Source organism: Fulvia fulva, chromosome 8, assembly GCF_020509005.1.
Source record: "Fulvia fulva chromosome 8, complete sequence".
Classification (NCBI taxonomy): domain Eukaryota; kingdom Fungi; phylum Ascomycota; class Dothideomycetes; order Mycosphaerellales; family Mycosphaerellaceae; genus Fulvia; species Fulvia fulva.
This window is the reverse complement of record NC_063019.1, coordinates 3,005,507-3,027,278: the sequence shown is the minus strand read 5'-3', so window position 1 is coordinate 3,027,278 and position 21,772 is coordinate 3,005,507. Positions and strand designations below refer to the sequence as shown.

General features: G+C 52.4%; 12 protein-coding genes across 12 annotated transcripts; 7 read left to right on the top strand and 5 right to left on the bottom strand.

Moving 5' to 3' along the window:
* Window positions 1-397: 397 nt before the first annotated feature.
* Window positions 398-3,431, top strand: CLAFUR5_11391 (Xylanolytic transcriptional activator xlnR; the record flags this gene model as incomplete). The annotated part of the gene is made up of 2 exons (XM_047910539.1): window positions 398-3,232; window positions 3,288-3,431. 2 exons carry the CDS (start codon window positions 398-400, stop codon window positions 3,429-3,431), a joined length of 2,979 nt encoding a protein of 992 aa, XP_047764865.1.
* Window positions 3,432-4,404: 973 nt separating this feature from the next.
* Window positions 4,405-5,180, top strand: CLAFUR5_11390 (E3 ubiquitin-protein ligase HEL1; the record flags this gene model as incomplete). The annotated part of the gene is made up of 3 exons (XM_047910538.1): window positions 4,405-4,586; window positions 4,638-4,960; window positions 5,023-5,180. The coding sequence occupies 3 exons, from the start codon at window positions 4,405-4,407 to the stop codon at window positions 5,178-5,180; spliced, it is 663 nt and encodes a 220-aa protein (XP_047764864.1).
* A 363-nt stretch (window positions 5,181-5,543) lies between these two features.
* On the top strand, window positions 5,544-6,120 carry CLAFUR5_11389 (uncharacterized protein; the record flags this gene model as incomplete). The annotated part of the gene is made up of 3 exons (XM_047910537.1): window positions 5,544-5,654; window positions 5,709-5,822; window positions 5,884-6,120. 3 exons carry the CDS (start codon window positions 5,544-5,546, stop codon window positions 6,118-6,120), a joined length of 462 nt encoding a protein of 153 aa, XP_047765314.1.
* Window positions 6,121-8,253: 2,133 nt separating this feature from the next.
* CLAFUR5_11388 (uncharacterized protein) lies at window positions 8,254-8,529 on the top strand (the record flags this gene model as incomplete). Its single annotated transcript, XM_047910536.1, has 1 exon — window positions 8,254-8,529. One exon carries the CDS (start codon window positions 8,254-8,256, stop codon window positions 8,527-8,529), a length of 276 nt encoding a protein of 91 aa, XP_047765315.1.
* Window positions 8,530-8,699: 170 nt separating this feature from the next.
* Window positions 8,700-9,287, bottom strand: CLAFUR5_11387 (uncharacterized protein; the record flags this gene model as incomplete). Its single annotated transcript, XM_047910535.1, has 1 exon — window positions 8,700-9,287. The coding sequence occupies one exon, from the start codon at window positions 9,285-9,287 to the stop codon at window positions 8,700-8,702; it is 588 nt and encodes a 195-aa protein (XP_047765316.1).
* Window positions 9,288-9,641: 354 nt separating this feature from the next.
* CLAFUR5_11386 (uncharacterized protein) lies at window positions 9,642-10,567 on the top strand (the record flags this gene model as incomplete). The annotated part of the gene is made up of 2 exons (XM_047910534.1): window positions 9,642-9,722; window positions 9,776-10,567. The coding sequence occupies 2 exons, from the start codon at window positions 9,642-9,644 to the stop codon at window positions 10,565-10,567; spliced, it is 873 nt and encodes a 290-aa protein (XP_047765317.1).
* Window positions 10,568-10,992: 425 nt separating this feature from the next.
* CLAFUR5_11385 (uncharacterized protein) lies at window positions 10,993-12,090 on the bottom strand (the record flags this gene model as incomplete). The annotated part of the gene is made up of 1 exon (XM_047910533.1): window positions 10,993-12,090. The coding sequence occupies one exon, from the start codon at window positions 12,088-12,090 to the stop codon at window positions 10,993-10,995; it is 1,098 nt and encodes a 365-aa protein (XP_047765318.1).
* Window positions 12,091-12,719: 629 nt separating this feature from the next.
* CLAFUR5_11384 (uncharacterized protein) lies at window positions 12,720-13,907 on the top strand (the record flags this gene model as incomplete). Its single annotated transcript, XM_047910532.1, has 1 exon — window positions 12,720-13,907. One exon carries the CDS (start codon window positions 12,720-12,722, stop codon window positions 13,905-13,907), a length of 1,188 nt encoding a protein of 395 aa, XP_047765319.1.
* A 311-nt stretch (window positions 13,908-14,218) lies between these two features.
* On the bottom strand, window positions 14,219-15,421 carry CLAFUR5_11383 (uncharacterized protein; the record flags this gene model as incomplete). Its single annotated transcript, XM_047910531.1, has 1 exon — window positions 14,219-15,421. The coding sequence occupies one exon, from the start codon at window positions 15,419-15,421 to the stop codon at window positions 14,219-14,221; it is 1,203 nt and encodes a 400-aa protein (XP_047765320.1).
* Window positions 15,422-15,644: 223 nt separating this feature from the next.
* On the top strand, window positions 15,645-15,824 carry CLAFUR5_11382 (uncharacterized protein; the record flags this gene model as incomplete). Its single annotated transcript, XM_047910530.1, has 1 exon — window positions 15,645-15,824. The coding sequence occupies one exon, from the start codon at window positions 15,645-15,647 to the stop codon at window positions 15,822-15,824; it is 180 nt and encodes a 59-aa protein (XP_047765321.1).
* A 223-nt stretch (window positions 15,825-16,047) lies between these two features.
* CLAFUR5_11381 (uncharacterized protein) lies at window positions 16,048-17,427 on the bottom strand (the record flags this gene model as incomplete). The annotated part of the gene is made up of 1 exon (XM_047910529.1): window positions 16,048-17,427. One exon carries the CDS (start codon window positions 17,425-17,427, stop codon window positions 16,048-16,050), a length of 1,380 nt encoding a protein of 459 aa, XP_047765322.1.
* Window positions 17,428-17,945: 518 nt separating this feature from the next.
* CLAFUR5_11380 (uncharacterized protein) lies at window positions 17,946-18,227 on the bottom strand (the record flags this gene model as incomplete). The annotated part of the gene is made up of 1 exon (XM_047910528.1): window positions 17,946-18,227. The coding sequence occupies one exon, from the start codon at window positions 18,225-18,227 to the stop codon at window positions 17,946-17,948; it is 282 nt and encodes a 93-aa protein (XP_047765323.1).
* Between the last annotated feature and the right edge of the window lie 3,545 nt (window positions 18,228-21,772).

Below are 21,772 nucleotides of genomic sequence, written 5' to 3'. Positions count from 1 at the left end.
TCAGCGAGAGCCGCTCGCATGGCCGAACGATGCTGGCCCTGGCAAATTCCAACTGCCTGATGGGGCAAAGCGTCAGCAGCTCCAACACGTCGCTTGAAGGCATACGCGGGGACGCTTTTTGCTCTCCGCCTTGTGAAGAGAGCTTAGGTGACAGATGCAGGGCGGGCACAGCGACAGAAGAGACCACTACTGTTCGCACCCTCCCGTCGTCCTCTTGGCTGTCCTCCGCCGACGACGCTCTACCCAAATCTTCCGCCCACACCCTGCCCACCCACGCATCGACGCGCTGTATGTACGATAGGTAGGAAGAGCGCGAGGCGGTACCGAGGCAGGCGATGATGACTACGGCACGACATTGACACTGATCGACGTCCGCCGCATCTGCCGATCCAAGAAAATGCTGTCTTCGGCAGGTGTGCAGCAGTACCCTCCCAGCTTTGGGAATGGCAACATGGTGACTCAAGACCCGCCTCCGCAAACGCAGCGCATACCTACGAACGGACTAGATGCACTGGCTGAGGGCTCCCAGTACGCAATGCAGCAGTTGCAGCAACAGCAGGCACGGCAGACAGCGGCAGGCGCGAAGCCAGGCATAAAGCACCGGCACAGCTACAGCAATGGCAGCGCGAATGGCATGGATGCAGCGCACAAGGATTCGCCGAGCGCGGCAAAAGGCGGCAAGGGAGCTGCTGCAAACGGCCAACCTGTGAGACGGAGGATAAGTCGCGCTTGCGACCAGTGCAACCAGCTGCGGACCAAGTGCGACGGCCAGAACCCTTGTGCGCATTGCGTGGAGTTTGGTTTGACGTGCGAGTATGCGAGGGAGCGCAAGAAGAGAGGGAAGGCGTCGCGAAAGGACATAGCCGCAGCGCAGGCGCAAGCTGCAGCAGAAGGGACGGAGTACCAGAGCCCAAAGTCAGGCAACGACGATGCGCCGGAAGACGCGGCCGCAGAGATGAAACCTGAGCAGCAAAAAGGTGTGAAACGGAGGAGGTCGAGCGCAGCCTTCCAAGCACCTCTACCTCCAATGCCAAGGACGAACAGCATGACGAGCCAGCCAGGCCACCCAGGACACGCAGCGCACCCGATGATGCCCAGACCGAGCCTGGAGCCTTCTGGAGGCAGCGTGACAGGGACCACGATGGGTGAGCACAACGCACCGGATAGGATACAGCAGAGATCCGTTCCGCTCGATCATCAGACGCCAGGCGTTGCTTTGCCTACGCCGAGAGTGCCGACTGCACCGATGCAAGAACGAGGTATGTCCGTGGGCATGAGTGAGTATGGGAGCATAGACGACTACCATCGAAGCATACTCCATCCTGCGGCGACAGTGGCAGGTCATAACATTTTGCATTCTGGTCCTACGCCTATGCCGCATTCCATGATACAAGGTGGAACGATCACGGGCTACGGCGAAAGTCCATACGGTGTCAACTCGCCCAGTAGCCAGCAAGGTATGGCTGGGCAGCATCCATATCACAGGATGGGCGAGTCGCCGCTCTCTGCTGGCTTCTTGGGGCAGTCTCCCATGGCAGGCTCTCCTGGCTGGTTATCACTACCTTCCCCATCTGCTGCTCTGTACCCTCACATGCAACAGAATATCTCGAACCAGACACTTCGATACCCAGTACTGCGACCCCTCCTACCCCATATCTCCGCCATAATACCTATCGGCCTGGCATGCGATCTTCTGGACCTTTACTTCTCGAGCGTCTCCTCAGCTTTCATGCAGCCGTCATCACCCTATGTACTGGCTTACGTCTTCCGAAAGCGATCATTCTTGCGACCAACGAATCCGCGGCAATGCAGTCCAGCGTTGCTCGCCAGCATGCTGTGGGTGGCAGCGCAGACAAGCGATTCAGCCTTCTTGACTTCCGCGCCTTCAGCGAGGGGCAAGATCTGCCAGAAGCTGCTCGAGTTGACGGTGGGCCTGCTGAAACCGCTTATACACAACCCCACAGATGCTACGCAACTGTATGGTGGCAACACGATCATCAATGGCGTAGCACTTGGTGGATTTGGTGTGGCGTTACCAGGACAGGCGCACGATATGGACGGAGGAAATCCTGGGGCAACGGGCGCTCTCGACGACGTTGCTGCGTACATGCACCTCGCGACGGTGGTCTCGGCAAGCGAGTACAAGGCAGCAAGCTTGAGATGGTGGAATGCCGCATGGTCACTAGCAAGAGAGCTCAAACTAGGACGAGAGCTGCCACCAAACCCAACACCGACCAATCCTGATGGACCTGAAGCGGAGGCAGAAGCGACAGGTGAGGCTGGACATCACGGACCTTTGGGACAGAGTACCCAGCCTGGCTTCGTGTCAGAAGAGGAGCGAGAAGAACGCAGACGGTTATGGTGGCTGCTTTATATCGTCGACCGACATCTGGCGCTGTGCTACAATCGTCCTCTGTTCTTACTGGACGCTGAGTGCGATGCTTTGATGCAGCCAGAGAATGATGTAGTATGGCAGGCTGGCGAGTACTATCCAGGCGACAACCACCCAGAATCGACGTACTTCAGACGACGAGGACCGAGCTTTGAATGTACCGGACACGGCATATTCAACTACTTCCTGCCACTTATGACTATGCTTGGCGAGATCGTTGATCTCAACCATGCTCGAAATCATCCTCGCTTTGGACTGCGATTCAAGAGTAGCTCAGACTGGGACGATCAAGCCGCCGAAATCACGAGGCAGCTCGAGGCATATGGACGAAGCTTGCAGGAGTTCGAGGCTCGTAACATCCCCAAGCAAGACCCGAAGCCGCCCACCGATGGAGAAGGCCACACAGACGTGACAAGTCCGCACTCTGTCGCAACGACAAATTCGAACCAGCAGCGCATGACCGAAGCCATTCTCCAGACTAAGATTGTCCTGGCCTATGGTACACATCTGATGCATACTCTGCACATCCTGGTGAACGGAAAGTGGGATCCGATATCGCTGCTGGACGACAATGATCTGTGGATTTCATCGCAGAGCTTCATCTCAGCGACTGGCCATGCTGTGTCTGCTGCGGAAGCAATCAACGACATTCTAGACTACGACCCTGACCTGAGCTTCATGCCGTTTTTCTTCGGCATTTACCTGCTTCAAGGATCCTTCCTCTTACTACTCATGGCCGACAAACTCCAAGGCGAAGCAAGTCCAAGCGTCGTCAAGGCCTGCGAGACGATCGTGAGAGCCCACGAGGCATGCGTGGTGACTCTCAATACCGAGTATCAGGTGCGTGACCCTTCCCCCACCCTCTATCTACTATCTACTGACATGTCACTTGCAGAGGAATTTCCGAAAAGTGATGCGATCAGCCTTGGCACAAGTCAAAGGCCGCATGACAGAAGACTTCGGCGAGCAACAACTTCGGAGACGCGAGGTGCTCGCGCTGTACAGATGGACTGGTGATGGGACTGGTCTGGCTTTGTGAATAGGTGGATCTTTTGATTCTGGTCTGGCTCCGGACACTACAAGCAATGGTTGATAACGCATGATGGTAATATGAGTGATGGTTTTCAAATAGCTGTAACATAAGGAGATTATGGTATATACCCCGGAAAGGAGCAAGGAAGTGGCTTCTGATAACGTTGGTTGATATCTTGGAGCGCATTTTTTCTTTGTTGAGATGTGCATAGGTATGGGGCTGGAAGTGTTTGGAAAATATCTGGCTGATTGCTACATATCCAAGGTGAACTGCACCCCCGGGAAGACACGGGATGTGCAGCTGGCACAGCATATCAACCACGACTCAGTTCAGCCCCAGACAATCTGACTGAGCATGGAAGAGACGTCTCAACATCTGGAACGGCTCCTGGCACCTTGAGAGGCGATGTCAGACACTGCCGATAGTGAGACATGCATCACGGTAATGAAAGAACCCATCCTGGTCATCACACACATAATGAGCTGGAGAGGGTTCGTACGTCCTGCAACCATTATCAACGGAAGACACCTTTACTTTCAGTCTTGAAGCTTTGGATAGCCCCAAAAGCACGGCGCAGGGTGAAATGGACGCGATATTTCTGTTTGGCCTGGGCGAGAGCATCGATCGCCTATTCGGTGCCCTGACGCAAGAATGCTATATCTGTGCAGAGACCAAACCTACCGGAGCGTTCCCATGGGACATGATGTGGAGTCACTGCACGACATCGTGCGATGCTTGTATACGAACATATCTGGACGTTGCGATTGACACCCACGATATCGAGAGAGTGCCTTGCCTGGACTGCGACGGCATACTCCCGCTCGAGTTCATGGAGTGCTATGGAAGCGATATGGCTTGTGAGGAGTGAGCGATGGACCTACCACGCGTCTGAAGTGTGTTGTTGACAGATGACAGGATTTTGAGACAAGCGCAGAAACGTGACTGCGGTGTCTGTGGTGAGAGCGTCAAGGTCGATGATATGCCGAACTTCATACATCAAGATTGTGAACATAATGGTAGCATATGCTCAGCCTGCTGGCAGCAGTCCATCGATTCGCAAGTCACAGACCTGCCCACAGATCGCGTCACATGTGCCGAGTGCAACAGAACGCTACAGGAGCCGGACATCAGGTGTCTCGCCAGCCGAGAGACATACAACAAGTACATCGCCATAACACCAAACAAGACACCCACCCGCTAACTTCGGACCAGATACCTCGACAAAGCCTTCAACGAAGCAATGGCGAAGTCCGAGTACTACCGATCCTGCCACAAAGCGAACTGCAGCTATGGACACGAACACATCACTGCCAAAGAAACCTCCATCTTCCGCTGCCGCGCTTGTGGCAGTGAGTATTGCGTTCCCTGCGAGATGCCTATGCACACGGGTCAAAGCTGCACGGAGTATCAAGCCGAGCTGGAGACTCAGAGGAAGGAGCGGCAGGCTACGGATGATTATCTCAAGCGGAGCTCAAGGCAGTGTCCCGGGTGCACGATTCATATCGAGAAGAATGAAGGCTGCGATCATATGACGTGTAAGTTTGCTTGGTGACGATGATGGTGGGATTGTGCTGACCTTTCTTTCTTCTCGGGACAGGCGGATTCTGTGGATATGAGTTTTGTTGGGTGTGCGATGCTGCTTATCGAGGTCCGGAAGGTATTTTGACGGTTGGGAATCAAGCACATAATACAGGCTGCCCGTATCTACCGCACAATCTTCCGTCTTTGGCGGATGGAGCCGGGGGTATACCGTAGGTAGAAGTGTTTCGTGCACCCGGGCTGGGTAGCGGCAACGCCTTGCCTGTTATCCACAGTCGAAGGTCAGCAATCAGCTCGGAGTCGAAGCAAGGAGAATCTCCACATACCTCCCCTTGCAATGCTGCCATTCAATGCCACGAGCTCTCCCACAGACCGGTACACCTGCAGTAGCCCCAAACTTTATACACGTTTGTGCCGAGATCGACATCGCCTAGACCCCTCATGACGACGAGGTCCACCAAGGACAGATGTGCACTTGACCGCTTGCCTTTACCATCCATCCCACTTTCAATCTCATTCCCGTTGTAAATCCAAACTTTCATCATAGCGATCTATCTACCCCTAGACACATCATACATCATGGCCGACAAGTGGGAAGAGCTCTTCAGAACTCTGGCGGAGAACACGCACTCCATTACCCAGATTCTGGATGAGACGAATGAGGGGGATGAGTTGGATGAGAAGTACAAGGTAAGATTGTGCCATCATCCCACCAAAAGAAGTGGTCACTGATGCACCCTCCAGGAAATCGAAGCTGCCCGCGATGCAGTCGTGAAAGCCGCCAAGGAGGCACCATCTGACATCCCCGACTTCTACGATGACGGAGCCCAGCTCGAACTCAGCAATGCCGCAAACATTGTGAGTATACTCCTACCCTTGCCCCATCCTACTCGCCTCCTCACTAATCTCTGCGTTCTAGCCCGTCACAGCCTGCGACAAGCTCGTCACCGCCCTGAACGAGAAGACCGACATCTGGAAGGAAAAGCAGGATCTCGGCAAGATTGTCAAGGAGGTCGTACACACGAACTCGGAGGCTTTGAACAAGCCGTACCCAGCTGCCAACCCGAATGCTCCAAAGATCACAGGCCAAATGAAGAAGGCAGAGGCGGAGAGCAACAGACTCGCAAAGGCGCATGCTAAGCCTGCTGATTCTTAGAGGGTGAAAGAAGTGCAGGAGGGAATGACATATGATGAAAGGAAATGGTAGAACATATAAGTCCAAAACAATGGCATGAAGTGAGAGTGTCACATGCAAATCCTGCCTGTGCACGCGGAAGGTGCAAGGATCATGACTCTTGCGAGGTCAAAGCTTCATCGCGCCGATTATTCTCTCTCCTCTGAATCACATACCTCACCACTGCCAACTTCTGCCAAACTGACAACACTCGCGCCACGTAGCTCGACTTAGGCCAATACTTTGGCAGCGAAACACAAACCTGCCAAACAGCAGCAACACACCAACCAGCCACACAGCAGTCGCAACATCACAAAGGCCTCAAACCACTCTACGACAGGTATGTCATCACCTAATTTCTCACACGAATTGAGTGTCGGTTGATGACCAGCAGCAGCAAACAAGCACACGATGACAGCCACACCACTCGAGGCGGCCCCTTGCCATCTACTGCGCCTTCCTGCCGAGCTGCGCCTCTACATCTACGAGCTTGTGCTGTGGCCTCAGCCAATTTTGTACAGGTATCGCCAGACTTACTATGACTCGACCTTGAGCAACCAATTTGCAATCCGAAAAAATGTGCTGTTGGCGGTTGTGAGCCTCCAAAGGTAAGCGTAGCGGAGTGGAGCTCTCTACCAACCCTTCTAGACTGCAAAGTAGCGTGCGATCCACGCTACCGCTACCCGACGTACAGTGCTTATTATAGGACGACATAGGCGTTAGCGACGAGTATATGTTTGCGAGTTCGCCAACAGGCACAATGCGGTAGGTCACGTGACCCTAAAACTTGAAAGTTGACCAATCAGAGCGGGCGCCAAGGCTAGTTGAGGGCTGGTACAATAGAGCTTCACTCCCTCGCTGACGCCTCACCTACGTACTCGCAAGCTCGTACTCCGGTGTGGCTAGCGCTCGGTCGCTACGCTTAATAAGAAGGGCTACCACTTGACGAGCAAGTACGAGCCACCTCCGGTGTTAGCGGTCAATCGCCAGATTCGCAGCGAGGCAAGCAAACTGTTCTACAGTAGCGCCATTTTCTTTCGATATGGCCATGATATAACCACACAAAAGATCATTATCAGCTGGCTGTCTTCGTTGGCAACTGTGGATAGGCAACTGGTGAAAGGGTTCGTAGCTGAGGAGGTCCCTCCGTTGCGGTCGCAGGCTGAAGTCATCAACGATCTTGAATCCGACGACATTGCGCGCTTTGAGCACAGGAGCCTCCTCAAGATTGCGATAAAGGACGGTCGGGAAGCTGAAGGCTGGAGGTATGCGAGGGTAGAAGGGCTGCTCGACGAGGCCGAGTAGAAACACTGCCACCATGATCTGGCCACGAAGGAGATAAGAGACATGCGGAGATGTTCAAGCTGATCGACAATGCGAAGTGACAAGGCCGGGGAGGTGAAATCTGTCATAGGCAGCGCAGAACTTGGAGGCAGCTACGTCAGGTGGTGAATGGCGCCTGCGGGCTCCGGAGACTTATCTGCTCACATACCTGGGACGGCGATGCCACGATACATAGCCACGAGCAGAAGTTCTGAGAATAAGATAGTGGACATTGCGTACTTGCCTCATGATCTCGAAATCACATGCATTCGCGCCACAACGGCTGCAGGGGACCATGCGGGTCATAGCTCCCTCGCGCCATCTTCCCTGGCATCACTTGCATCAATCTTCCTCACCTTCACCCCGAACTTCAACACCACACAGCCATGCTCACCAAACTCGAGTCTGCCACATCTTGATAATACCGTGAACGCGCTTCAATCAGCACACTGCTGCATGGCCTGTATGTGTTCCTCTCCTGTGCCGCCAACGCCACACTGACATTGTTTGCAAGCAATGACAAAAGCTACTTCGCCATCACAGGCGGTGCAATGCCCTCTTTTCCGCCTGCCTGCCTAACTTCGCATCTACATCTACGAGCTCGTTCTGTGGCCACAGCCTAGGGCCGAAAGAACTAAACGTATTCTTGATGGGGACCCTGACCACGCCCCCGCAAGCTATCTCGGCTACCACATATCCAAGAAATACAAGCCGCCTCCATTATTGGCAGTCAGTCGCCAAATTCGCGCAGAGGCCAGCAAGGTCTTCTACACCGGCGCGGTGTTCTTCAGGATGTTCTTCTCGTACAGTCAGCTCGCCAAATGGCTTCGCTCTTTGACAGTGGTCGACAGACAGCTGGTGAAGAGTCTAAGGTATGGCGAAGAAGTCGCGGAGAATGGAGGGGTGCGCTCACGAGAGCAGATGAAGAAGATGCTTGATGATCAGCATGCGATAGATCTCCAGTTGGTGGGCATGGCAGAAGTCCGTGTGATGCACCCTGGCGCGGAGAAGGGCTGGAGGTACATGAAGTTGAAGGACATCATGAGTGCTGAGTATGAATCAGAGTAGAAGCGAGGAGAGCCTGGAAGAGGCAGCCACAGGTTGGAGCTTCTGCGCTGCTCAATATACTCGACTCGCTTACTGTTTGGACTCGCATTCGGAAGGCCTGTCGCCATTGGAGGCACCCACGTGATGCTTCTCGCTGGGAAGGATGCGATGAAGAGGATATCCAGCCGTAGCTAGACTATGGGAACGGAATTCCAAGTCTTCATGAAATCCATCAGTCCCAAACCAGAACCCTTCTTCGGTTCCACAGCTTTACGATCCGCAAGCAGAGACTGCAGGCTAGATTTCTTGTTGCGACTCCGCTTTTTGACGGCAGACTCTGTCGGGGTTGACGATGGTGTGATCGAGCCCTGCGTAGGCTGATCATCTTTCTGGACCGCCACCACTTTCTTGCGCTCGGTAGCAGGCTGGACCATGGGCTGTTGCGGCACAGGACGGCCTGTTGAACGTCTTACTTGCCGTACCATAGTAAAGCTATTGCAGCGTGCGCACTGCACAGTCGTGAATTTTGTGCTTTTGTCTTGATTGAGTCGTTCTTGCCGTGTACGCTTCTTGGTCCTTATGGAGCAGTTCCACCATGGTATGAGAGAGTCGCCACATCCTCCACAGAGGCGATCGTTCTTAACAACCTGAGCTTTCACTACGTCCTCCTGTGTCGGCTCGAGCCGTGTTGAGTGCAGCTGGGCTGCAGTCGTTGGCGATGAAAATGCTAGCAAGTCGGCAGCCTCATCGAGAAAGTTGAGCCGCGCTGTGGTAGCCATCGAGAGACCGTCAGAGGTCCTGGCCTTCTGTCACGCACTTAGTCCATATGGTTTGTCGACCCTCAGCTTGCATTGAATGGATATCCAATTCGTGAAGCAAGTCAAGATTGGGCAAGGATACCACGACTTTCTTTCTGCGGCTCAGGCCCTCGTCGTCCACATTCGGTATAAAGCATTTAGGGTCCGATTACTTCATAAATTTACAGATCGATCGACCGCATGTGTCGACCACAAGTAACAACTTCGCCGAACAGATTTAATACTCAAATCGCTGCAAAATTTGACCGAAAGCACTTCAAGAGATAGGAACGCAAAGCACATACCTCGACCCTAGCTATCAGCCACATCGCCACCATGGGCAAACGAAAGGCCGACGACAAGTCCTCCACCAGAGACAAGATGGACGTCGATGGCGAAGATAGCGGAAGCGAAGATGTACGTCGCCATCACTATATGGAAATAAAACCCTTCAGCTAACCTAATATCAGGAAGTTGACATGCTCGACGTCGACTTCGAATGGTTCGACCCAGACGAAACCATCGACTTCCACGGCATCAAAACTCTCCTCCGCCAACTCTTCGACGTCGACAACCAACTTTTTGACCTCAGCGAGCTCGCCAACTTAGTCCTCTCCCAACCCCTCCTCGGCAGCACCGTAAAATGCGACGGCAAAGACTCCGATCCCTACGCCTTCCTCACAGTCCTGAACCTCCACCAACACCGTGAAAAGGAATCCATCAAGGCACTTACCTCCTACATTATCAAGAAATCTGCCGGATCACCTTTGGAGGCAACCTTGAAGCAAACTCTAGATCCTTCGACTCCATCGCAGGTGGGTTTGGTTCTCTCGGAACGCTTCATAAACATGCCCTACCAAATCGTCCCACCGCTCTACACCTTTCTCACCTCAGAACTCACCGGCGCAATCGAGAACTCCAACCCTTACCCCTTCACGCACTACCTCATCCTCTCCAAGACCTACGCCGAGGTCGCCGCTTTCGAGGCAGATCCCAACCGGCCTGCGAAGAAGTCGAAGTCTTCTGCGTCCAACTCGTCGGAGACGTTCTACTTTCATGTTGAGGATGAAGTGCTGGCGAAGTATGCGCAAGGTGTTGCGAGTTATGATTACGAGAAATCTGAGGAGGAGCCGGAAGCGAGTGATGCGAAGAGGACGTTTAATGAGTTGGGGATCAAACCGCAGGGGCATTTGATTCTGGTTGAGGGTGGGAAGTTTGAGGGGGCGGTGAAGGGGGTGGAGAGGGCGTTGACTGGGCAGTGAGGAACTTGAACTTATGTTGATGGATGGTATTGCGCAGACTGCGATGATGCTCTCCGCTTGTGAAAGTTGTTGAGCTGTTGGATGGGCACTCCTGTTCAGCAGTGGTCTATTGTCGAGAGCTGGACGTCAATGTGGAGTATTGCTGAAGGAATTGAAACGTTCACGACTTCCTGACAGACTGCTGCGACAAACCGTCATGTGTCAGATAAGACGCGAGCGGGACATAAATGAAACCGCAGATGAAGGGCTAGAGTAGGCAATGGAATTCATAGCTCGTGCAAGCCATAAGTATGCTATGATTACCTGCGCCTTTTGTCCGTCTCATGGCCAGCCACCGACATGTCTTCGTGGTATCGTTATCGTCACTTCGTTTCCCATGCCTTTTGACCCCCTTCTCATCTTACATCGCTTCATTCTGCATCACTTCAGATAAAGTCTCCATCACCGAAGCCACCAAAGGGATTCGGTGGTCGCCCGCCCATGCCAGCACCCCGAGGATGGCCACCTTGTGGTCCTCCTTGCCCAAATGGGTCTTCGTATCTTGCACCAGGTGGTGCTTGTGGATTGTAGCCTCCGCCTCTCCGACCTTGACCTGCGAAGAGCGGATCATCAAATGTAGGGTGCATGCCTCCGCCACCCATAGGTCCGCCAAAGCCAGGACCGATACCTCCTCGCATTGGGTCGTTTGGTCCCAATCCTTGTGGGTGGAGATCGCGTTCTCCGATATTGCCAAATCCACCTTGTCCTTGCCCACGCATCGGCCTCTGTAGATCATACGGGTCTTCGAAGCCAGGCATCGGCTCTGGCATAGGTCCGCGTGGTCGGAGTGGCTGTGCGAGAGGGTCGTGGAAATGGTGTGGTCGAGCTGGAGGGTCGCGCTCGTCTCGTAGTGGATCGTGGCGCGGGCGATCATCCTCTCGACCTGGGATAGGCTGCCGAGAGTTAGACTGCGTATCTGACTCTTCGTAGCCTTCTTTGTGCAGACCAGGTATGAGCTTCTGCATGAGCTGCACTCGCATTTGACTGCCAAAGTCACTCAAGCGACCGACTGTGATGAATGTGTCGTTAAGTCTCTCCGCTGCCTGCTCTTTCGTCGCACCATCCATCGTGAAAGGCAGGTTGCCCTCGGATATGAAGTCTGTGATCTTGACTTCGAACTGAGCAGTTCGGTCGTCGCCCATGCCCATTCCCATCACAATGACCTTGTTACCCATGCGGTTCGCTTTGACGAGATATTCCATGCTGCTTTGGTCGTGCTTGTAGCGGAAGGCATAGCTGCCGCTGTGTGCGTTCCACTCTGATGGTAGTGGCTGTGTCTGATCGGCGTCCGAATGTGCTTCTATCTTGTTGTCCTCGTTAAGTCCGACGAGTCTGAAGCCAACGGCAAGCATCGACGCATGTGCTGCCAATGCGATTGCCTCGTATCCTTGTGTGACCTTTTGTGCATCGGTCGGGAGGGATGCGACCATAATCTGACTCAGGTTCTTGCCGGAAAGGGCGTTCGGCGGTGCGGTCGCAGCCATGGCTGTAGTCCTTTGGCGTTGAGTGATCGGTGTGGTAGTGTTGTATGCTGGGAGGATTGGATGTACAGAAGAACAGAGAGATGGTAGGAAACGGTACAAGATGAAGAGTTCAAGATTCACATGCGTACAGCAGGAACGATGACGCGGGATGCAGCTGCCTGTGCTCGGCCGCGATCTGTGAGCAGGGGTCGGAGATCAGTCCGCGGCCAATGACAGGCTCGCATCGTGAGATGCTTTCTTCCCCTGAAGCTCGACACTCACTTTCCTTTGTTCACAGCCATAGCACTACGATACTCTCCCGGAATGCTGCGACTATGAAAAAGCGCCCCTCTTCAGTGTGTGGTATCCGGCCTTATCTGGCTGCCGGGCCCCGGCGTCCATCACGAGGCGCCAGGCACACAATGTGAAGGTAATCAAGATCCGGGACTATGACCAGCTTGATGCCTTTGATGCATGGATGGCAGCGATGTTTCGGTATCCCGTAGCCACGTGTTACTGATTTTTAAGAACCTGAAAAACTTCGGCATGGGTAAATAGTACTGTGCAAAGCTTTTCCCACAACATACGAGATTCGAGCTGTGGGAGCTGCAGTGTCATTTAATCTATAAGAAAGAGGGATCACACTCGACATGGACATCACAGCTAAGCATATGCCGTTCACGGCCACCGAGTGCTTTTTCAACATCGCCGAGCTCCTGGAAATGGTCCTGATGTACCTGCCGGTCGAAGCCATCATCAGCGGCATCTTGGCCGACAAGAGGATACACCACACTATCGTCGGTTCTATCCGACTCAAGCGTAGACTCGGACTCGGGAACGCCCCAGAGATTTGGAACTACCCTGACCATGCTTGCGTACTTATCCAGGAGATGCTTGAACGACAGATTGAGCATGTGTATCTCCGTCTACGCTGGGACTCGCCATGCGTCCAACATCTGCTCTTCCACCATCTCGATATTGCTATTCATCTGGGCTGGGATGCGTGCCCCAGATCGCGGCACATTGAGGCCGTCCTCGAGGAGACCCTCCAGGGATTGCCCATTTACATTGCGCTTCGGACACCTTTTCTGCCCAAAGAGAGTAACCACCAGCCTAGCAGACTCTTTCGAAAGATCATTGAGGATGCCGAGCGCAATGGTACTAGCTTGTACACTAGGCTCAGCCTCGACTTTCTAAGAAGAACTCCTGCAGAAGTCAGGACACCTATGTACGTTCCACCAGCCTTGCGTCTACATGAGGGCTCGCAAGCTGGAGACATGCTCTCCGCTCCAAGGAGACGGCCCAAAAGGACAGGACTGCACCCGAGCTTTCACGACATCTTCTCAACGTCACGCTGGCTATGCGTCCCAGCTACAGAGGAACACCACATCGCGTGGTCCGGGCGCTCACTACCTGGGCCCCCTCCCCGTAGACCCGCTCTATCACTGTTCATCACTCGACATGAGTCCTCAGGAACCCAACGTATCGGGCCAATACTGAAACTGGAAGACTATACTGGTGAACTTTGGACGCAGATGAATGTTACGTCGCCACCACGCAACATTTACGTGTATCCCGTCATTACTGACCAGTTAGGCGCCGAACCCTTCATGATACCTCACAGCCGGGCCACCATGGGCTACCTCTTGGAAACCATCGAAGCGCGCGCCAATCCTTCTTATAGTTGGCGTGGTCTGTCGTGTTATAATAAGGATTTTGTGGATCGATGGGCGCTTGAGTTGTGCCGCATACAACGCCGAATTATGCGTGCGACCCGACTGACCCGACCCGTCGTGGACGAGACTGTAGTCCAAGTGACTTTGCCTACCACGCGCTAGAAATTGGACAAGGGAATCTGGGACGCTATGCTTGCTTGAACTCAGAAGGTGCACCTGTGAGTGCCTACTTCGAGGCAAGGCGTGTATCCTGAATATGCTGGAGCACTCTCGAACGATTTGAGAAGCAATCGTACAGCCATTGTGCTGTGACGTATATAGTCAACTGTGGCGGCGAATATGGCGAATGCGGATAGGGAGCGAGTACAGCGGATGGAGAAAAACCCTTTGGCAGAAAGAGAGATGGAGGTGCAAGAGCATGGTGGTGGCGGAGGGACTGATCTGATGGCAGAGGAAGCGGATCTTGGAATGCTCTATCTTCGCCAACCTCCTGACTGAGACTCAAAATCTTTCCCTTCCCGTTCTCGCTCCATCTTTTGATCAAAAGCCTTTTGCTCCTGACGTCTGTTATCTTCCCCTTGCAAAGACATAAAACTATCGACCGGCGATGAAGCATCTCTGCGGCTCTTTGTCGAGGATTGTCCAGGTTCACCAGAGCTAGCCTGCTGCCGTAGCCTCTCCCACGCACTACCAGACGACTTCGGCGCAGCCCCAAATCCATCATTTCTACTCTGCTGCGCGTCCCTTCTCGCCTCCTCAAAGCGTACCTGACTATCCCTCTGCTTCACATGCCCGTCGCTCATTACCCCCGAGTCACTAGGGCTTTCGTTCTCCTGATAATCACTCATGAACATGGCCCCCGTAGGACTAGCATCATCCATAATGTTCTGAGTCTGCCAAGCGCCACTCTCCCTTCCGGCCCTCTGCACCCCTCTCCGTTGTCGCTCCATGTCATACGTCTCTCCCTGCCGTTGCCCACCCGTCTGATCAACCTCTCCCCCACCGGCCATCTGCCCCGGCAAAAGCTCCCCATTCTTCCCCTGCTTCGAATTGGCAATAATCTTCTCTTTGAGCTCTTTCAACCTCGGGTCCATCAACCTCCCCGCACTGCCCGCGGTCAACGCATACGATCCTATCAACACACTCCCCATCATGACCCCAACGATTCCATATGCGCCAAAGCGAAGCGAGTGCCACATGTATTTCGCATTCCGCCCCTGCAGCCTTCCAAATTTGTTCGGGTTGAATCTCTCTTTGTTGGGCGTGTAGCCTGGGAACCTATAACTCCCGTTCTTAAAGCCTCTATACCACAGCGCGGCTCCTACGGCAGATCCTATTGGTGTCCCATATGATCCTATGCGCACTGCTCGCGCGAAGTGGAATGCTAGCGCGTCGGCTTCTTCCTGTCGGACGGGCCGGTTCATGATGATGCTGGCTTGTTGACATGCTTCGAATATTGCTGTGTTGAGGCCGCGTGGAGTTGCGCCCATCCAGGGCCTGGGGAGGTTCTGAGTGTTGACATGAACGCCCGGGGAGATGGTTATATAGGAGGAATTGCGGGTCTCGAGGACTTGAGGATTGCGGTCGCCGGAGTAGAGGTCTGGGGAGGAGGTGGGGAGGGCTTCATTGAAGGAGGGTTGAGGCTCGGAGGACGAGGTGGCTTCTTCTAGGACCATGGTGGCGGTGTGTTGGGAGGAGGCTTTTGTAAACGAGAAGAATGTGTGGTGGGTGTAACATGCAATGCTATGGACATTCGAGGTGCATTGAAGCTCTGATGTGGAGGTCGTGGTGACGACATTCCCACGTGGCAGCATTCACTTGACCTAGTCTAACATCACCACTTCCTCCAACATCATTCAGCATCTACTTTCATGTTCATCGTCAAAGATATCCTACAAGATGCCGAGCGAGGGTAAAAACATCTTCTTCCTGACTGTCGCCGGCATTGGAGCCGCGGCAGCACTCTTTGGCACGACTCGCCGCTTCACCCCACGAGCAAATCCGAAACAGTTTGAGAAGCAACACAATGGCACTCCTACGGAACCAGAAGTCGACCCGAAAGACATCACAGGCAAATGATCTGGAGCACGAACGAAGGATTGCATTTCCTGGTTGAGACCACCATTTTTGATAGATCCCAGTCACAATACCACCCAACAAGTCCAGTGGGGACTTTGAGACTAGACTTGCCCCACTGTCGTTGCAGTTACAACCGTCAATCGTACCTCCAGAGCATGTCAGTTGGCTACCACGATTGTTGAAGACGTAGCTCCCGTGAGCAGCCCGCAGATATCCACAACAATCACTTCCTACCCCGACAATCCAGCCTCCCAAACACACCTTTTGTCTTCTTCCAGATTCCGCATGGCCTATGCCCTGCAACGGTCGGAGTCCTCAACAACGAATCGCTCGCCCATCCTGGCCCTGAGTCATCCTCATCGCCCTGCCGTACTGCTTTCCCACCGATTACGATGAGTCGCACCACTGGACTGGGTGGCCCTCTAAGCTCATCCTGGGTAACGCGAAGCTCAACGGGTCCTTCGCCCTCCTGCATTGGCATTCCGAAAGTTGCGGATCCACGTGGAGAGCGTCGCGCTTGCGATACGTTTCCTGCACTCAGCATCGACGCTTTCGAGCTGCGAGGAGAGATAACGAGCGCGATAGCGGCCGTTTGGAGGATGGGTTCTTCGTCATCGTAGCTGGAGGAATCGGAACTGGTGTCGTTGGTTAGACTAGGCGGTGAAGTGGGTGATGGGTACGGGTATTGTGTCCTGCCGATTGACGATGGGGAGGGGTATGGGAACTGTGTCCTACCAATTGAGGAGCCAGGGCTCTTGTCACCAGAACCGAAGGCGTAGTTGTACTTGCTGATGAGGTCGGCGAAAGAGATGAGGCTGTCAGTTGTTGGCGAGGGAGATGAGTAGGCGTACTGGTACCGCGTGTTGCCAATGAATGAGTCGTACCTGACTGTGTCGGCCTCTGGGAAGACGTATTCGGTGCCTCGTGGGCTGCTCATGGAGTGCGGATCTTCTTTTGAAGAGCCGGTGTACCAGTTGATCGCGGTAAATGTATCAACCGAAAGCGGCGATTCTCCACGTTCACTCATCCACTGCAGGTTCGCCTGGAGTCTCGCATGGTGGCGGCGACTGTTGTTGAGTGAGCCATGAGCTTCTGCAGCCTGAACCCACGGGCATTCGACAATGCCTCCTTCGATCAAAATCGTCTTCGGTGACACGGGCACTTCGAACAGCGTCGCATGCTTCTTCCAGTCAACTTTCTTGAACACGCTTGGATCAAGCGGCAGCAGATCTCTATCTTCCAGCCACTCCTCATTGATCTGGCGTTGCTCTTCGAATCTTTCTTCGTTCTCAAGTGAGCCTTGCCAGCCGTCAGGGTCACATAGTCGGCCGTGATCCGTCTCACGGTTCCAAAGTCGGCGCTTGAAAAGGAGACCTGCAGGCGGGGAGCTGAGGATGATCTCTTGTTCGGTAATGTTGCTTCGGCTCATAGAGATGGCGGATGGGAGACCTTTGAGCTCCTCACTCCAGGTGATATTGAAGTAGCCATCCTCGCTAGTCGCTCTGTTACGGCCTGGTGCGGTAGGTGTGCCCGAGAGAAGATCGGGCGATGCTGCGGCAGATTCTGGCGTGCGGTAGATCGTGGAGATCGTGTTGGCGCTCATGGTCAGGGTTGCGGTGGTGAGATCTGGCTTCTGCTGTGATTACAGGGTGGTGGGGCTTTACCGGAAAGCTCGTGCTGTATAGCAGGAGATGATGGTCTGGACTTCACGGTCGTGAGTGCTGAGGAGGAGGAATATATCTGGCGCGATGAGTGAGGTGTGGTGCCATTGTGCTGCATTAACAATGGGATTGTGAATGGCGGATGTAGTGAATGGAAACGTCTTTGTATTGTGAAGCCCATTGTGAGAGGAGCTTCACTTCACGTCGCACTTCAGGAATTCAGTGGCTGCCGTACCATTGAATGAGTCAGATTGTGTCATTTGACGGAGCACGGGAATGGCTGTGGACTTGATGGTGATCAAGTCTGGACAGATCATAGTCAATGGCTTTGCATGTGCCTTGGCTTGCTTCACGAGCACGCGCTTCGCTCTGTGACTTTAGCTAGATATCTGCAGAGCTTGTCCTCGTCAACCTTCTTGCTCCAAGGCATCACTTTTGCCATCAGTGCTGATGTGTTGCGTTAGCAAGGAACCCCACTCGCTCGAGTCTCGAAGGATGCTGCGAACTTGGTACTCGACGCTCGATCGACAAGGAAGAGGTTCAGTGAGTCGTGTTCTGCGTAGCGGACGCTTCGGTCGAGATAGCGCTCTGTCACAACGTCGCCATGCCAGACGAAGTCACTCTCGCCCATAATGAGACGTCCACCGTTGCCTGCAGTGAATGTGAGGTTGTAAATCTCGTCGTAGAGCTCTTGCGACAATACCTCCAGGCGACAGCGCAGGGAGATGCTATCTGTTGCCATGGTGTTTTGGTCCGCGAGGTGCGACTGGGTGGTACTGTGTTAGCGATGGTGATGCTGTATGTTCGCTTACCCGAGCGCAATGTTGTGGTGAAAGATGTTCTTGCACGAAATGAAGCAAGGGCGGAGGTATACCAAAGTGGCGGGCTCTGAATAGCACCCTTCTACTTGGTGTTGCAAAAGATCGACCCGCAGTCGTCGCAGAACGATGAGGAAAGCTGCGCTCGACTCATTAATACGCGCTCCATCGCGTCGGGTAGTTTGCCTAGGTCGGATATGCTAATATAATTAGGCTAGACAGCCTCGAACGCGTCGAACGAAGGCAGTTGGGAGCCCGCCAGTTTGCATTATGTCCACCCTCGAAGCAAACGAAGAGTGAATCAAAGTGGAGTACAATGACTGTGGCGTCAGATTCTATATAGTACATGGCAGCTTGGCGATGGCTGCTACTTCACTCGCAATGGCATCGGACGTGTTCCATGGTTGTTGTCACGAGACAGCCCTTTCACTCACTTCACGCACTGCCCCGCGACACATCGACGTCATCGGCCGCAACTCCGCGCGCTAGCGCCCTTCCGATTGCTTTATCTATTCGCCTTCCCTTAGACTTCTTAGATAGCTTACGTAACTATATATGTCTTTACCCGACTATACTATAGCTCCCTCGCCCGTAATAGTTAATTACGCCTTTAAAAGTAGAGAGCTAGACTCTACGTAAGTACGACACCGATACCGAGTAACTAAGTCGTAAGTACGACGCGACCGAGTTACGAACTACTACGCTAGTATAGCCGACGACAAACGCTCTCGCCTATCCTCGAGGACTAGTAACCGGACTAGTATACGCCCTAGATTAGAACTACGCCTAATAGCTAAGTAGCTAAAGAGCCCTAACGACCCGAGAACCTAGGAGGCACTATGTCGCGATCCGAGCGTGTATATAGACAACATCCTATTATTAAAACTTAAGGCTACGTACGCTAAGAATTAGGTAACTAATTAGTTACCTATAGCCTCTTTAAGAGCAATACTTATCTATTATAGATAGATATATACAATACACAACCTGCTTTTGAAACACCCTATATAAGCCCGTATAATAACTTTCTATACTTCTAACGTAATATACTAGACTCGATACTTAGAGGTAATAATAGTAATATACTATTATAAGTAGGTATAAGCACGTAGTCGGGTAAGGTACAAGTCGAATAGATGCTCTATCTAAGGGAGGCGCGGAGGGCGCGAGAGTTATATACGGGCGCCAAGCCGCTAGTCGGATTAGTTAGCGGGCGCGAGGTCTAGGTACGTACCCGCGGGTTTAAGTAAATATACGCCGGTACGGTAACACTACCCTACCTTCTTAGAGTGCGCTCCGGAGTACTCTCCTCTCCTCTTATATCTTTTATTACCTTCGTAAACACCTTATTATCTATTAGACTATACGTATCGCTCTCTTTCTTATAAGCCTAGAGGCCTCGTTCTACCGGTATTAGAGTTATCGCTACTTTTGCTAGTTAGCGCGCTATACGTATACCTATAGTATTCTCATTCGGTATCTAGTCTATAGGTAGTTAAAAACTAGGTGGCTTAGTCGCTCTCGGGTAGTTATAGTAAAAGTCGGCTACGGAGGCGGCGGCGGTCTCGATAACCTAGTTCGTAGCTTTATAGGATAGCTTATTATATCTAATGTACTTTACTAGGTATTCCTAATATAGCTGTTTACCTCCTACTAGTATTAGTCCTCGCGGCCATCTCTTCTTATAGTCTAGAATTTGCTTAACTTCCTATTAATCGGGTTCGGCGGGATCGGTTCCGTATTATTCGTCGTCGACAATTCGGATCGGTAGTAGTACGGGTTATGTCTGTCCTATAACCGGCGGATAAACTAGTATAAGAAGGTATAAGTAGAAGTAATTATCGATATTTAAAGTAGGTAGGAGCTCTACTTTATAAGTATTACCCGGTAGTACCTCCGTAATTACGTACGGTCTAGACTACTTTACGTCTATCTTACGAGAAGGTCTCTCTATCGTCTAGTTCTTAGTACTTACCTATACTTCGTCGCCTTTGGCGTACCGTAGTATAGGTATACGCGTCTAGTTTACGTACTTAGCTTAGACTACTTATACTAAGGCTATCTACTGTCGTAAGTATTAGTATATCTCTTATATCTTAGCCGTAAACTTGTCCGCGGACTCAGCGTCTAGTCGCTATTTATATAGATAGATAGATATTTTATTAAGCTGTTATAGTGCCCTTTGGCCTATATAGCTATACTATCTTGTTTTCGTATATATAGAGGGGAAACCGTATTAGTAAAAACCCCTCCTCCTTCCCGCCTGTCTTTTCCTCCTAGTTATTGTCTTAATTTTCCCTTGTTAGGGGTACGCTAGTGTCATAGGCCTGCCCTAATAACTACCCTATCTGCTACCCCCTAGCTTCCGCCTCTTGTCTATCTACTCCTCCGTCTCGCTAGCGAGGCTAAACTACTAGAGGTATCCCTACTATAGTATCTACCGAGAGATTCGGCGAATGTTACCTTTGTCCCTAATGATTGACTTATAGTCTCTCCTTCCCGCTTAGTACCTCCAATTTCCCCTACCTCTCGCCTACTACGGGTATCGTAGTAGCATATATTCTAGGTTTTACGATAGGTAGCTACACTAGTAGGCTGGGCTATAGATGTCTAGTACGCGTCTTCTAAACAGGTAGGCCCTTAACCTAATATGTTCGGACCTGATTTGGATCGCTATGCTTGCCTCGGCCCTTGTCAGGTCCCTATATAGCTAGTAATTGTGTCTCTAGAAGGCTCGGAGCGCTATCGGGCCTATTGTCTTAGGGGGCTTCCTTTTCTAGTCCTGCTCCTATAGGTAGCTCGCTATCTGTTCCGCTAGGCTTTAGGTCTTAGCCTTGCTCCCGCCGGCCTAGCGAGTCCTACGCTCCTCCTCTTTTCGTGCTAGCTATTCGGTGCTTGTCTATATAGCCGTAAAGGTAGTAAGGTCATCCTCTTTTTGGCTTGTCCTATGTCCGGCCCCTCTCCGGTAGTGGCTTTCTATCTTATTCTTTGCCTCCTAGATCGTAGTTTATACTAGGTAACCTGTCGTCCTTACCGCGTATTGAATTCTTATTCCCCGGATATACTAGCCGATTAGTAGTATTCCTGTCTCTATTTCTACCGTGCTTATTAACGTTGTCTTATATACGCCTAGTACCCTACGTAGGTTGCCTACCTATATCCTGTTTAGGGGTTGCTCTATCCGTTTCGGGATCGGCTTACCTACGCCTCCTGTTCCCTAAATCTATGCCCCGTATAGCATAGCTAGTCTGACGATCGCCTTATACATTACTCTTACCTTGTCGAATGTTGCTCCCTATATAGATGCCGTAAGTCTCTTTATCGAGGCTTCGTTGACTTGTGCTCGACTCTAGGCTTTCTTAACCTGTATATTCTAGCTTAGCTTCGGGTCGAGCTAGATCCCTAGTACTCGTAGCTCCGCTAATAGCTTTGTCTCGTAGCCTTAGATTCTTACCGCCGCCTTTATATT